Source organism: Glycine max, chromosome 17 (genome assembly GCF_000004515.6).
Source record: "Glycine max cultivar Williams 82 chromosome 17, Glycine_max_v4.0, whole genome shotgun sequence".
In the NCBI taxonomy this organism is placed as follows: domain Eukaryota; kingdom Viridiplantae; phylum Streptophyta; class Magnoliopsida; order Fabales; family Fabaceae; genus Glycine; species Glycine max.
The window spans coordinates 5848114-5863517 of NC_038253.2; the positions used below are offsets into that span (position 1 = coordinate 5848114).

At 33.1% G+C, this 15404-nt stretch overlaps 2 protein-coding genes across 5 annotated transcripts; both read left to right on the forward strand.

Annotated features, from left to right (window-relative positions):
• The first annotated feature begins 3771 nt into the window (after positions 1-3771).
• LOC100799847 (reticulon-like protein B21) lies at positions 3772-7919 on the forward strand. 2 transcript variants are annotated; one of them, XM_006600484.4, is made up of 9 exons: positions 3772-5196; positions 5290-5349; positions 5459-5561; positions 5669-5743; positions 5850-5994; positions 6104-6173; positions 6349-6414; positions 7257-7379; positions 7580-7919. In XM_006600484.4, the coding sequence occupies exons 1-9, from the start codon at positions 4194-4196 to the stop codon at positions 7603-7605; spliced, it is 1671 nt and encodes a 556-aa protein (XP_006600547.1). In that variant the 5' UTR covers positions 3772-4193; the 3' UTR covers positions 7606-7919. The 2 variants fall into 2 exon arrangements, with proteins under 2 accessions (XP_006600547.1, XP_006600546.1); XM_006600483.4 differs by having other exon boundaries at positions 3774-5196; positions 7555-7919.
• Positions 7920-9687: 1768 nt separating this feature from the next.
• Positions 9688-14522, forward strand: LOC100800381 (RNA polymerase II C-terminal domain phosphatase-like 4). 3 transcript variants are annotated; one of them, XM_006600485.3, is made up of 9 exons: positions 9688-9836; positions 10099-10244; positions 10977-11053; positions 11487-11605; positions 11991-12171; positions 13132-13427; positions 13622-13807; positions 13896-13931; positions 14061-14522. In XM_006600485.3, the coding sequence occupies exons 2-9, from the start codon at positions 10099-10101 to the stop codon at positions 14352-14354; spliced, it is 1335 nt and encodes a 444-aa protein (XP_006600548.1). In that variant the 5' UTR covers positions 9688-9836; the 3' UTR covers positions 14355-14522. The 3 variants fall into 3 exon arrangements, with proteins under 3 accessions (XP_006600548.1, XP_003550691.1, XP_006600549.1); XM_003550643.4 differs by having other exon boundaries at positions 9697-9836; positions 13138-13427; XM_006600486.3 differs by having other exon boundaries at positions 9697-9836; positions 10099-10239.
• Positions 14523-15404: the final 882 nt, after the last annotated feature.

Here is a 15404-nt window from a genome sequence, read left to right on the forward strand (position 1 = left end):
AATGCTAGAAGGAAAAAAATCAACCCCTGGGTGTGTTGGATATTTTATGAGTATTTCGAAATATTAAGAGCCAATAAGTCTTGCATTGCTTAAATGAGAGAAAACATCAAATAATTTTATTTTAATTCTGAAATTTGTTTTATCTAAACAATTTTGCGAGATAAGTTTTTTATTTTGTTCAACCCTTATTTTTTGATATTCTGACTTGATTACAGCTCGACAGCTGGTTTTACTTGATCAAATCCTTTCTGGCTGATCGCTACTTCCTTTTTATAAAAACACTTTTCTTTCTCCTTAAGCATTCTTTGTTTTCTTGTTCTTCATCCAACTACTTCATCTATCGCTCTAGAGACTGTGTTGACAAAGAACTATTAGTCATTTGGGGTCATCTTAGAAGAGTTTGCTATATCTTGAGGAATTTTCACAATCTAAAAATAATATTGTAAGCCAAATAAATCCTTGAAAATAATGTCATCACATGTCTCTGATTATTTGCTTCGTATTTTCTCCCAAATTTTGCAAGGCGTCAAATAATTTTATTAACAAAATAAAATGGTTTGGAACTTTGTTATTATTGTTAGAGTCGTGAAGTCTATCATTTCTATATATTTATTCAAGCCAGAGAAAAACAGCTGAAAAACATTTTGCTTCTGAAAAGTTGGATTGTCCCATCTCCATCCCTATATTATAGGCAGTGAAAGCAAGTGTTACTACTTATTACCAAAGCACCAATAAGGGGGTTCGGAATTTAGCAGTTTCGTGTATATTTGTTTTTTTATAAAAAAAAGAACTTATAGTTCTTGAAAATATGTTAAAAATTTCTTATTATTTGTGTTTTGTTTATACTAATCCTTAAAAATTATTAAACGATGTGTATTTAATCTTTATTGAAGCATTAGAAATATATTATTTTTGTTGAATGTAGGAATTAATGAATAAGATTTAAATATAAATTAAAATAAAAATATATAATTAGAAGTGTTATAAAGTTAACTGCATGTGTTTTTTTGCACTTTTTTTATCAGTATTTTTTTGTACTTAAAAAATAAATTACTACGACAAATGTAAACGAATTTTGTTAACGGGTGTCTTTATCATTAATACTCTTACAAAAAGAATGTTATTTTAATTAATATTTAATCAAAACTTTTATCTTTTATACATCACGTTTATTTTTAGTTCATTTCTTACCAAAATTAAATCCACACATATATATATATATATATATATATATATATATATAATTATTTTCATTTTAATGTCTCCGTGCATAAAAAATGATTTGTTTTTGCTCAATGCATATTGAATTTTGGTTCTTATAAATTCTCGATTTTGTTTTTTTATTTATAATGTCGGAGAACTAATTAAGAGTAATTTCATGTATGAAGATGAATTTAACAATTTGTTTAATATGAACAATATCGAAAATGAATTATACATATAAGAATAAAAAAGAATTAAAAGTTTTAACTTAGGTTACTGCATTGGGTAGATAGGCACGTGCAAATTGTAATTCGGATGGTGGTAACTTTGAGGGTGAGGTCACAGCAGCAAACGACAAGTAATGTGTGTCGTTCAAGTGACGTGCCTTAAACAGTACTCATATGGGTTCGGAATGTGGGCAATGGGCATGGGGACTTCTCCCAAGCAAAATTAAAAATTAGAGACTAAGAACAAACATCATTCTTTGTAAAAAAAATAAAAATAATTATAACTGTTTCGTTTTGTAATTAAAAATAAAGACATTCAAACAATTTCTGATTATTTTCATAAATATGAATCTTTGTATGCTTAATTTTCATAATTATATATTTTTCTTGTCTAGGACAATCTCATCATCTCATGTGCTAGTTAATCTACACGCTTATAACTGCCTTTCAAGCTAACGGAACACTACTCGAGGCAACATTCTCAAAATATCTTTTGAACTATATATATATCCTTCTCCTACTTACTGAATAATAAATAATAATTAAGAGAAGAAAGAAAGAGAGGTAGGCTACTTGATCTAATCGCAGTATCTACGAAATCGAAATCATAACCATAATAAAGAAAAAGGGATACAGAGCCAAAGAAGCAATGCGATACGCTACCAAATTCTGTCGGGGAGTATTGCCGTAGATGTATATGCAAATGCAACTTTCACTTTGATGCAAAATGGATTCCTAAATTATCATATGATTTGGCCTCATCTCGCATGCCAAGGACCCTAACCCAACCAAAAAGAATTCATGTGGGGTTTTGTGCCAAACTTCCCACATGCAATAGCTTTCTCGTACGCGATATTTCCTCTTCTCATTGTGTTATTTTCTCATAGGGTTCTTAATGAAATATAAAAGCCTGGGTTAATTTCTGATGGAAATATTAGTTTAGACTTTAGAGCTTTCAAACAAATGTTCATGTATAAATTGTGATATCTGATTGATGGCTATATATGCAACTGCTTTGCCCACTATAAGACGAAATTCATCAACATTATTGCACCACATCACAAAATGTTAAAATAGCAATCAATTTGATACCAACATATTTTCTGAACACACAAATTAAATGATCAAAAGCTGTCCTTTTTAATTTTGCAATGCATACATAAAAAAAAGTTAGTGAAAAATAAAGATAATAATATAGTACATACAATGTCACGCACATGATCAATTATTTTGTGTTTAAATAATGACACTGAATTAAAAATTGTTTGGAAGTCGAAAACACGTTGAAATTGGTCCTAAAATACAGGTCAATTGCTTGCTAATGAGTGTGTGGGTATAGTATAAAATTGTTTTTGGCAGTGTAAATACACGTTAGCCTTCACCGACAGAGAAAACGACGGATAATTATTTACAGCATCTCTACAACTCTTTGATATTTTTGACTTATGAAGCTAAGATTCTTCATCGTTTACACTAGATTAATAAACAACATACATGTCCGATCTATGTATTCCTTCTTAGTCTTGTTCAATTTTATCACCCAAGATCGTGCTCTAATAATTAATAAACTACAACAAATGATTAGAAAAAGACCAGAGAAGTTAATGAATAATTTATATGAATCACGTTCTTGGTTTAGTAATGGTTATGGGATTCACATTTTCTGCAGCTTCAAAGTAAATTTAAAACTGAAAGCTGGCCACAAGCAGAGATCAAAACACTTTGCCATACACGCGGCAAATTGGTATCCAGAGATGGTATCGCTTACATCTACATAACACCGTACCAATAAAACTCACAAGATCTTGAAGATCAACAATCTTTTTCTCTCCTAATAAGTGGTACCCACGTCATCCATTCCAAGCTTGCAGAGAAATTTGTCAAAACCTACATGCAAAAAACATACCACAAATGACCAAGCAAACATCATTATTAACCAAACAGACACGTATCATATGCATATATTACTATTACAATTCCCATCCTTGAACTTTAGAAAGTGTAGCTTTTGCAAAAATTAGGGGTGCTTTTGATTTTCTGTCACGAAGCTAGTCTCGTACCACATTACCACCACCATACATTGTATTTTCTCTATGCCTTGTCTTGTCTGGTACATTCAATGAAATATGGACACTTATTAACGGTACATTTTTTTTTCATGCCTCTCTCACCTGAATTATTGTATAGTTGAAAGCTACTACTTATTTATAAATTATAGTGACACACACAACTGCAATTTTCAATTTAAAAATAAAGAATAAATAAAACTCTGCCAAATATCATGTAAAAATTAGGTGAGATCATATAATAATTTGTCCTCAGCACGCACGCTTGGGAAGAATTGGAGTATTGGACTATATAGCTAGAGGTTCTTCAATTGCATGTGAGGGTGAGACCAATGACTTTAACTTCCTCGATAGAAGTGATGTGAGACCTAAGGAATCTATGCATAAAAGGGTTCCTCTTCCTTAACACCATAATCATTCAACCCCACTCAGTTTACCTTCACTTTTCCCTTTCCTCACAAAACAGAACTCCACAAAGAGAAAAAAAAAAGAGACCAACTATTGTCTCTTACTCCACACACAATCCCTTGATTTTCTCTCTCTCTATGACCTTGCTTTACAAGGAGATCCCAATGTAGATCCCCACCAACCGCCATTTCTTCAGCTGAAAGCCTCTTATCCGTCAAACACTCATGTCCCATTACAGTACTGACTGTTAGGCAGATAGTGGAAAAAGAAAAAAAAAGATATAATTGAGATGGATGTGAGTAGGAGAAGACTTGGAGTTAGATGCAGTGTGGTTGCAGGGTCAGTGTGGGAGAGCAGAATGAAGAGTGATGAAGTTGGTGGTGGAGTTAAGGTCTTCACTGGAGAACAAAGTGCTGAAGAAGGAGGCAATGGTGGCACCTGCAGATTGAAGAGAAGCCAAATTGGGAGTGTGGTTGCCACTGGAAAGAGAAAAACTTGGAAATCAGAAGGGTTAGAAAACAACCATATTCAAATAGCCATAGGAAAATCAGAACCCCAGAAGAATGGTGGTAATAGTAGTAGTAGTCAGCAATGCAAGGATCTCAACATATCTTCTGATTCAATCAAGAAGAGCCCAATTCAGGCCAGGAAGAAAAGGTCTGGGGTGGGTGAATCTTTTGAAAAGAATGCTGGGAAGCTCAGAAAGAACAAATCAGATTTAATTAAGAATGTCGGTGATGGAGATGCGGGAAATGCAATTCAGCCTAGGAAGGGCAAATCAGAGTTGGATCATGTTTTGGATGAATCAAGGAATGATGGATTGGCTGGTGGGTCTGCAAGAGTTGTAATTCTCAATGGGAAGAATGATTGTGATGAAAATTGCAAGGATTTTGGTGTGTGCCTAGAGAAGGTCATTTCTAGCAATTCAGGTAATGTTGGCATGATCAAGTGTTCACCAGTGCATGTTGATGATGATGATGAAGATGATGTGGTAGAGGAAGAGGTGGATGATGAGGAGATTGATATTGAGATGGAGAAGGGGAGCTTTGATGTTAAGGAAATCAGTGTACCAGAATCCAAGGTTGTGAATGAGACAGAAAGGAAGGAGGTTGTGAATGTAGCAGCAAAACAGAAGATTGTGAATGAACCAGAACCTAAAAAGGTTGTGAGTACCAACAGACAATTTCATCAAAAAAATGAAAGGCCAGTGTCTGTTCCTATATCTGTGAAGCCATCTCTTCCAATTAGAAAGCTTTCCACAATTCACCAAAATTTCTCCAAGGCTGATTCAAGTAAGGTCCTTTTAATTTCATTGTACTTTTCTCTTTCAATCTGATTTTTGGGATTTGTGCTTTTATCAAGGCTAATTGGTCTTTACTATTCAGTTCCAAAGGCAGAAGAGTACTGTAGTTTTCCACAGAGCCAGAACAAACTGCAGAGTTTAGGTGATTTATCTACATTTCAGATTCATGCAAGAGTCAAATTTGTCGGCAAAATTTAATACAAATTTCTAGTATTTATTCTTTAATATTCTTTACACATGTCACTCTTCAGTTGATTTAATCATGTGGAGAGATATCTCTAGATCAGCATTTATCTTCGGGATTGGAACATTCGCCATAGTTTTATCTTCTTATGCAAAAGATATCAATCTGAGGTTAGAAATCTCCACACTACAGAGAGTTCAATTCATTTTGTACATACACTTTGCCACTTAAAAGAGAACCCAGAATTGACACACTTCTTTATCCTTTGTTTGTGCAGTCTTATTTCTGTAATGTCCTATATTGGCCTTGTCTATCTAGCTGTTATCTTCCTCTATAGATCACTAATATGCAGGTAATAATAACCCTAGCACATTGGTGAAAAATAAATGACAAAAATACATTACTGGATGATGAATAATATACTCTATGATTTTTTTGTTTGGAATCAAACAAACCAGGGGGGTCATAGATGTAGAGGACACAAACTATGTACTACGAGAAGAAGAAGCAATTTGGGTGCTAAAATTGATCCTTCCTTACTTGAATGAGTTCCTGTCAAAACTTAGAGCCATGTTTTCTGGAGATCCTGGTACCACAATTAAGGTATTTTTCATTGCTCACTGATAACATGGTTTTTTATTTTTCTTTCTTTTTCTCCCTTCATATCATTAAAACATGAGAATAAACTTTGGCAATGGTTTATGAATTGTAGTTGGCAGTTTTGCTCTTTGTTCTTGCCAGATGTGGCAGCTACATAACCATTTGGAAGATGGCCAAATTCGGTGAGTTTCTAATGCCTAGGCTTATTCCATTCACACACAAAATATGCCCAACCGATTTGCATGTTAATGCAGAGTTTCTTACTCTTTGCACCACTTGCTATGCAAGTGAAAACTCCCTCAATTTTTTCTTATTGTGGTTTTTTCAGTTACTAAACTTGTTCTCTCACTGCCTCAGGCTTCTTTGGAGTTTTTACCGTGCCAAAAATCTGCTCCTCGTATTCTGCACAGTTAACTGCATTCGGTAAAAATCCTAAATTAAATTAAGCATAGTTTTGATTTAGCATCATTTAACTCTTCCTTTAGAACACAAGTATGTGACAAAAACATAGTACAGTTGTAGTAAGTAGCTGCTGCAAGGGCGCCAAGTAGGTCTAGGTAGGGGTAATATTTGACGCTCTATTGTCAAATGCAAACGTTGCAGAATTTTCGAGGGCCCACAATAATTTGATCCTGCATGTATTTATGGTCATGGAAACGGCTCTTTGTACCCTTGATTTTTATCACTGATCTACTATAATGGATTTGGTGGGTCCTGTAAAGAAAAAAGGATTAATATATGTATAGGGGTTCAATTATTTTATACTTTCCTCTAGTGAAAATAATTGAACTCTAAACCTGCTTTAAGATTTTGCTTTATTGCATATTTAAAAATGTGGATGATGGGAACTGAAAATTTTAATGCATCACATGAATGAGCATCTTTGCTTTTATTCCTCAACAGTTTTGGGGCCATTCCTTACAAGTATTAGACTTATCTTCAGATAGTTGATACTTGGGAACACAATTATGAGATAACAATGCTTATCACATCATATACATACTTGGTGGTCCCCACCCCCAAAGTCTAAACCCTGTCAAAGTACTTTGATGAGTTGATCTCGGATTGTTCACTGGGTCCAAAAATAAGCTTCCACTAGCTTCAGGGATATATAAATCACTAAGCTCAAAATTCAATTTTGCAGTTAGTGCCATGACTTTTGTGTTTTACAAACTACCACGATCTTATAATTATTATTCCAATCTAATAGTTTGAGTTTTCTTAATGTGATTAATGATGACTTATTTTCTTTTAATCATATGAAGCAAACTTTTGGATTCGTCGATTCCGGGATGCTTGGGATTCTTGCTCTCACAAAAAGGCTGTGGCTCTTGGCATTTTTGGCCTTGTTTGGAATTTGTCATCAGTGGTTGCTCGCATTTGGTCAGGTAAAAGAGCATAGTGAAGATTCATATGTTTTTGTCAATTAATAGCATTAGATTTAGCTTCAACATTTTTTAGATCTAGATATAGTGACGCCACTACATAAAAAAAATTAAACGTAGTTTTGTGCCTTACACATACACTCACATAACTACATACTAATGAATTGTATAACTGCAGTGTTTGTGCTATTTGTGGCCTTCAGATATTATCAACAACATTATTTGGTGAGAGAGGAATTGGTGGAAAATGAAGCAGGATGTGATGAAACATGGCAAGAACCTGCTGGAGTTAAAGTTGGAATGCAGAGACAACAGTCCACACACAAAATCTTTGAAACTCAGAAAGTAAAGAAAGTATTCTAAAGAGCGCTAAATTATTTTGTTAGTTCCACGTAGATTTTCTCCATTGTATAAAATTGTTGTCATTGTAAAGGTCATTTTTAGTGTTTTTCTTAATAGAGCATGGTTCATGAGGAAAAAGAAATAATCACTTGGACATTTATGGCTTGTTATTAGAATTTGTTAATTCTTTCTATTTCAAAATTATGGTTGCATGGTGCTGACATGTTTCAAAGAGTAACATTAACTCAATTTTTAAAATTATGGGACATAATTGAACACTAAATGAACTGGAAGTTATTTTTTGGGTGGAATACTAAATGAATTGAATTAGTAAGCTAGTCATTAGATTAGTGGAGTTAGGAAATAATTTTATTTATTGTTTTGTAATTGGGTTTTAAAACCCAAATCAGTGTGGTCCAATTAGTTGTTGGGCCAAATTCTCTTAAAAACCCAAATCAGGCAACCGAAACACTTTCCTCTATAAATAAACCTTCTTGCTACCTCTCTTCTTTTGAAATCGCAAACCCTCTCTCTGTAAACTTTTCGCGTGCGAGTTGCTCTTGGTTTTTGGGAGGAAATGTGGCATCATGGTGGTAACTTTTAAATAATTTTGTATTGCTTGCTTTCTTGATTTTGAGTGCTGCAATGCAAATTCTGATTTTCTTGCGGAGCAGTAATGTAATCCACTGCTTGTTTGTGTAAATTGTTATATGGTTTATATGAATTATTGATTCCTCTGTCCGAGGTAATGAATTGGATCTTAGGAAGCTTGTTTCAACGTATCGTAAAGGATTCCCTAATCCTAAATGCCAATGTTCTTGTCTCTGTTTGAGTGCTATTAGACTCCAATTAGTATACGCACAATTTCTTGAATTGTGGGTGTTGAAAGATTTTCTTACGAACGAAGAGAGTGGAATGGAGTATATGGGCACATCGTTTTTTCTTGATTAGGAGCCAACCCATTAGCCTCGGCATTCCTTCAGTGCAATTTCTGATTTCTGAATAACATGCACCAATTCACTCATCGTCTTATCCAATACATGTTAACATGCAGTTTCATTTGAAAACTAAATTAATCTAATAAGATATTATTAGATTATCTTGAAAAATTAAAATTTGTTAACTAATACAATCAAATCTTGTTTATATATTTAAAAATTGAACTAATTTAATCAAATCTAATAAGATATTATGTAATTAACTTATAAATTAAAAATTTATCTTTTTGAATTATTAATATATATTTTGAGTGTCAAAATATAAGTTGAACAATTTACATAATATAAGTTATTTTTAGAGTGTCAAAATCGAATAAATAAGTGCAAATAATAAAACTAATTAAGTTGAATTTCTTTAAGTCAACAAAAAATATATTTTTCTTAATAAGTTTTATATTAGTCATATTTAAAGATTGTTTATATAAATTAACAAAATTAAAATTTATAATTTCTTTCAATCTAATTCTAAATTTAACCGCACTCCATAGATTATTTTTCTACCAAAATATTTTTAAATTCATAAAAATACACAATTAAATTAATTAAAATAATTATAACCATTTCATACAGATTCAATTGATTACTATTTTAAATGATTTGAATATTATCATCATTCCAATAATCAATATCATTTTTCACCTAAAAATGATTGATTTATGTTGTTATATAGAGACTATAAATAATCAAATAAACTATAAACTAATTTTGAAAAATGAAGACAGAAAAAGTATATAGAGACTTTTCCACAGGTTGGAAAAACAACAAGAATGAAATTATAATCTATAACAAAATGTAATAATTATTATGATTAGAATATAAAAATTGTTAAAAAAAATGTATGAAAGAAAGGGTGCAATCGAACCATCCGTAGTTGTGGGGTGTAGCCCAATTCATTAAAGCCCACTAGTTTAGGCCCAAGTTAAGTTTACCGGTTCCTTCCAATATACCCTTTAACCTTAAATCCTAGTCGTACGGTAACGTTGTTCGTTGTTACTACTTGTTTATGTTGGGGTTCTCTCTCCACTACCCGTCTTCGGACACATGATTTTCAAATTGCATACAAATTTACCCTAACGCTCCATCTTATTCATCCATTTGCTTTCAATTCACACTTAAACAGGTACCTTCAAAGTTGAATCCCCAGGGATTATTGCATTCACATACTTGATTTTTTGTTACTACGTCACTCGTGCTATTTTTTAACTGGACGAGAGTTAGGGCAACTTTATGAGTTGTTTTCTATGTAATACTCCCTTGTGTTCGAGACATTGTTATATCTTGTTTTATTTTCCGATTAATGGTTGTGATTTATGTTGTCATCCATTTTTTTTTATTATGGATTTTGGTTTTTAATCTGGTTTTGTTGCATGGTTACGATGCAGATGAGTGTTGTTACCGATTCTCCCGTGCATTCGTCCAGCAGTGATGACTTTATTGCATTTCTTGATGCTGAACTCGATGCAAGTTCACCGGACTCGTCCCCGGATAAAGAAGTTGTAAAACAAGATGATGAACTTCAGAGTGTAAGGTGCTCTTCTTCATTACTTGTTTTGTTTCATATTTTATATCTCGTGTGAGTTAAGCAGATGTTGTCAATTGTTATTTCAAAAATTGCAAATATGTTGAAGTTTATAAAGGTTTGAATGTGACATATTCATATATATAACGTCAATTTAAATTTCCCAATGGCATCCATCCTGCTATCCACTATCTCACTATAGCGGTTTCGGGGTCAGCTGATTCACATGCCGCTTTCCACGATTGATAACTATGATTATAGTTTAGGTAGCTTGTTTCTGAAAAATCATAAAATATCATAATGAGAGGTTTTAATTAAATCAGGGCATTGCTTATATGATCGCTAGAGGTACACTGAAATAATAGTCTGCGTATGGGACATTGGGATCTATACTTCATTCTTCTTTCCCTCTGTGAGCTATGTTATTGAGTGTATATTACTACTAGTTATGCCTTTCTAAAAACTGACAATAAAGTGTGCTTTGTCTGTGACCTTGTTTTGCTTTGAAAATCTTCAGCATTGCATGAAAACTATTTTTTGCTGGTGGTCTGTGGAATTGTGAACCAATTTGCATAAACCCCAAGAGAGGGAGACTGATATTTTAGGGTTCATGCTTTTGGTGCATTTATGTTGCAGTTGTCATTCTATTCTGAGAGATAATGCTATGAGTTTGTTTTTTTTACTTCTTGTTTTTGGTCAAATTTCACTGTGTTATATACTATAATTTATGAATGTAAGCAGAACTAAAAGACGTAAATTTGAAAGCATTGAGGAAACTGAGGGATCTACTTCAGAAGGAATCGTCAAACGGAGTTTAGGTAATTTTGATTGTTATAGTTCTTTATTTCATCATCTTTGCATGGAATTTATTTATTCATACACTGTTTCTCTTTTAGAGCAAGAAAACCAATTTTCAACAGTGTGTGTGCCTGGTGTGATAATGTTTCTTAGTTTTATCTATGTATATAGCTCTCTTGAACTATTTCACTTGTTGAACCTAAGCTTGTATAGTTTGCATTGCCATCTGTAACTTGCTTTACTCAAAACAAATTTCTCCCCTTTACCAAGAAACATTATTAATTGTTTTTTACTTATAGAGTAATGATACATAAACAACAATAGCTAGACTTTTAACTTGTAATGACTCAGATTCTGCACAATATTTTCTCATGTTTGTGCAACTATTAATATGGTTCTTATACAACTTTATAATTTTGCCTTGAAAGTGCTGTAAATTTTTTGTTGTTGCAGAGGCATCCTCAGAGGTAGATGTATGTTGTACACATCCCGGATCGTTTGGAAATATGTGTATACGTTGTGGGCAAAAGTTGGATGGGGAATCTGGTGTTACATTTGGGTACATACATAAGGTATAAATTGTTGTATATAAGTATTAAGTATACAGTTGAATTATTGGATTATATGCACCACCAGAGTTGTTGGTCATGGGTTCGAATCCGGAAACAGCCTCTTTGCATATGCAAGGGTAAGGCTGCGTACAACATCCCTCCCCCATACCTTCGCATAGCGAAGAGCCTCCGGGCAATGGGGTACGAAGTTTTTTATGCACCACCAGAGTTTGATGATGTTGGTTTTATAAACACTAACATATCCCCTAATCTTTAATATAAAAATCCTATATCCATTTTCATGATTTGGTTAACATGATGGTCAGCTTGGTAGACATGACCAATATCTACTTAATTTAGCCAAATAATAGTTTCTTAAACATGATAGAAAACATTGTATTTGCAGGGATTGAGACTTCATGATGAGGAAATTTCTAGATTGCGCAATACTGACATGAAGAGTTTGTTAGGTCGTAAAAAGCTCTACTTAGTTCTTGACCTAGATCACACACTGCTAAATTCCACTCACCTTGCTCAATTGACTTCTGAAGAGTTGCATTTACTTAACCAAACAGATTCTCTTACAAGTATGTGTAAACCAATGTGCTTTTGCTTATAGTAATTGGTATTCTAAATCAGCAGTTTTGTTTGAGACATAAAGTGTTTTCTCTGGTCTATGTTGTTTTTATTACATCATTAATATCAATCAACTAGTCTATTGCATGAATGCTTGATATCTGCTATAATTCTACTGTGTTGTGATTTGATAGTCTGTCGCTGAAATGTTTGCATTATATACCTTTTGAAATTGGTTCTTTATTTAATTAAGATACTGTAATAAAAGTGTAGCAGGGGAATGAACTAGTCAATTCTGTCTATTCTTTCACTTGAGGTTGTTGAATACATTTTAAACTTTCCAACATGCAATATACACATGTCCTTAATACTGTTTGAAATTTTTTGGCTGAATAAAGATTAAAGAATGATTCATTCATGTTACTTTGGTTGCTAAAAGACAAAGATACCGTTGTTTTTTAGCAATTACAACAATCCAACAACCATGCTTAATGTAACACGAACATCATTATATGTCATACAAAGAATCTAATCATGCTGTCCTAAAAATAGCATCTCTTATATAAGTGAGATTTCTTTGAATACATTGACATGCTAACGTGTTTCTTTCATTTTTGGTAAAGTTAAGGTTTTCACTTGTTTCAAGAATAAGTGAGGGATAGAATATTATTTTATTGAACTAAAGGATTGATTCAACACAATATTCAGCTCTGTTACAATGAAATATATAGGCAGAGGCAAAGCTAACTTGATGTGACAGGTGTAACTGTCATGGAGACTAACCTATCTGATATAACAGACCGACAGCTGCACAACAGTAACAGCCGTCATAGAGACTAACTGAAAAAGAAAACTCACATTACTCACTTGTTTAGTTCAGTTCAGTGTGTGTGTTTTTCTGATAACTCTTCCTTGATTTCACCTTTGATGTTCTGGGTTTTTATTGGGTTCTTAACTGATTTATAATGAAGTGATAGATGTCTCCAAAGGCAGCCTCTTCAAATTGGAGCATATGAATATGATGACAAAGTTGAGGCCCTTTGTCCGCCCATTTCTAAAAGAAGCAAGTGAAATGTTTGAGATGTACATATATACTATGGGTGATCGGCCTTATGCATTAGAGATGGCTAAGCTACTTGATCCTCAGGGAGAATACTTCAATGCTAAGGTCATTTCTCGAGATGATGGGACTCAAAAGCATCAAAAGGGTCTTGATGTTGTCTTAGGACAAGAAAGTGCAGTCATAATTCTTGACGATACAGAACACGTGAGAGCATTTACTTTGCAATGTTGCTTTCTATAATTTATAAAGGAGATGAGGAAATATAGCTCCACTCATTTTCAGTTGGTGGTGTCTATTGAATTGTGTTTATTTTAGGAAATAAAACAATTCCGTTTTCTTTTGGAGATTTGTGAACTAAAAATGATCTCCTTTTAATGGCATGTATGAAAATGTTGCAGGCATGGATGAAGCATAAAGATAATCTGATACTAATGGAAAGATACCATTTTTTTGGTTCGAGTTGTCGGCAGTTTGGTTTCAATTGCAAATCCCTAGCCGAACTTAAGAGTGATGAAGATGAAACTGATGGAGCACTTGCAAAAATTCTCAAAGTGCTCAAGCAAGTCCATTGCATGTTCTTTGATGTATGTCACTCCTCATCATGTCTTCCTTATTAAATATTTTTTATTTCTGATATAATACTAATATTGTGTGGTGGGGAACCCTTTGTAGAAACAAGAAGATTTTGATGATCAAGATGTGAGGCAGGTAGTTAATTTTTTCATATTTATTTGTTCATTGCTCTAGCTATATTTCAGTGGAAATATTTAGTTAATGTTGGAATCCTAATGTGAGATTCTTCTAATGATGTCCTTACAATCAATTCATTTTTTCAAGGTATTGTCATCGGTTCGAAGGGAAGTCTTAAGCGGATGTGTGATCATTTTCAGTCGTATTGTTCATGGTGCAATACCATCTCTGCGGAAGATGGCAGAACAGATGGGAGCTACTTGTTTGACTGAAATTGACCCGTCTGTTACACACGTAGTTGCTACTGATGCTGGAACTGAGAAGTGCCGGTGGGCAGTGAAAGAAAAGAAGTTTGTGGTTCATCCCCTATGGATAGAGGCTGCAAATTATTTTTGGCAAAAGCAGCCTGAGGAGAACTTCAGTCTAAAAAAAAAACAGTAGTATCTTTTCTTATAGTATCAAACAGTGCAGTGTTCATAATAGTTTGCTTACTATAGTGGCCCAAGTATATGAAAGGATATCTAATACCTAACCAACAACCTTCTGATTGTGAAACGTGGACAGTCAACTTACCATTTGAGTAGAAAACAATACCACTTTTATGTCTAATTTAACTCGTTTGCTTTTGGACTATTTCTTTTGTTTCATGTTTACAATGAAGTTTTGATAAGGAGAGGGAAATTCAAGTTTTGGAACCATTGCTGCTTATTAGTAACTAGCTCCTAAAACTAGGTGTTGTGAAGAACATTCTTTTTATTTGAGCTCCTTAGGTTAAAACAAGACAATGATAAAATATTTGGCTGGGCAGTAGAGCTGTCAAAATGGGCCTGGCCTGATTGGTTGGGGTTTTTCTTTGGACACCATGTAAATTGTTGTTACACTCAGTATAACATTGGAAATTCCAGTTTTGCCTTTCCATAAAGAGGCTTATAGATTGGTAATCCGTATATTAATTAACTGAATTAATAGGTTAATTATGCTATAAAATAATTAATGTCGTTATATATAACATTAAAATCTTTAATGTATATTTAATGCACATGTAAATTTATATAAATAATTTTGTAACAATTATTTTTTATCTAATAATTAATTTGTTTACATATATAAATTTATATATGTAAAAAAATACATTAAATCAAAATTAACTGTAATAAGATCAAAAAATATATTAGTAGATTTATGTTAATAATATAACTTTTTACATATATAAATTTTATTAAATTTATGATTTTTATTTACAGAAGAACAAAACTGGAATTTCACATGCTATGCTGGTGTACCAGCAATTTGCATGTGCCCAAAGAAAAACTCGATTGGTTGGCTTAGTCAGCCCGCAAATAGGGCCAGTCTGGGCTCTAAGACAGAAGTGGGCCTTTTTGGCCCGGCTTGCATATACATGCATCATCATACATATGAATTACACATTCTGAAACTTGTGGTTTTTATGAGTGTGAAACCCATCATTGTTTACATTTGCTAGATTTAGTT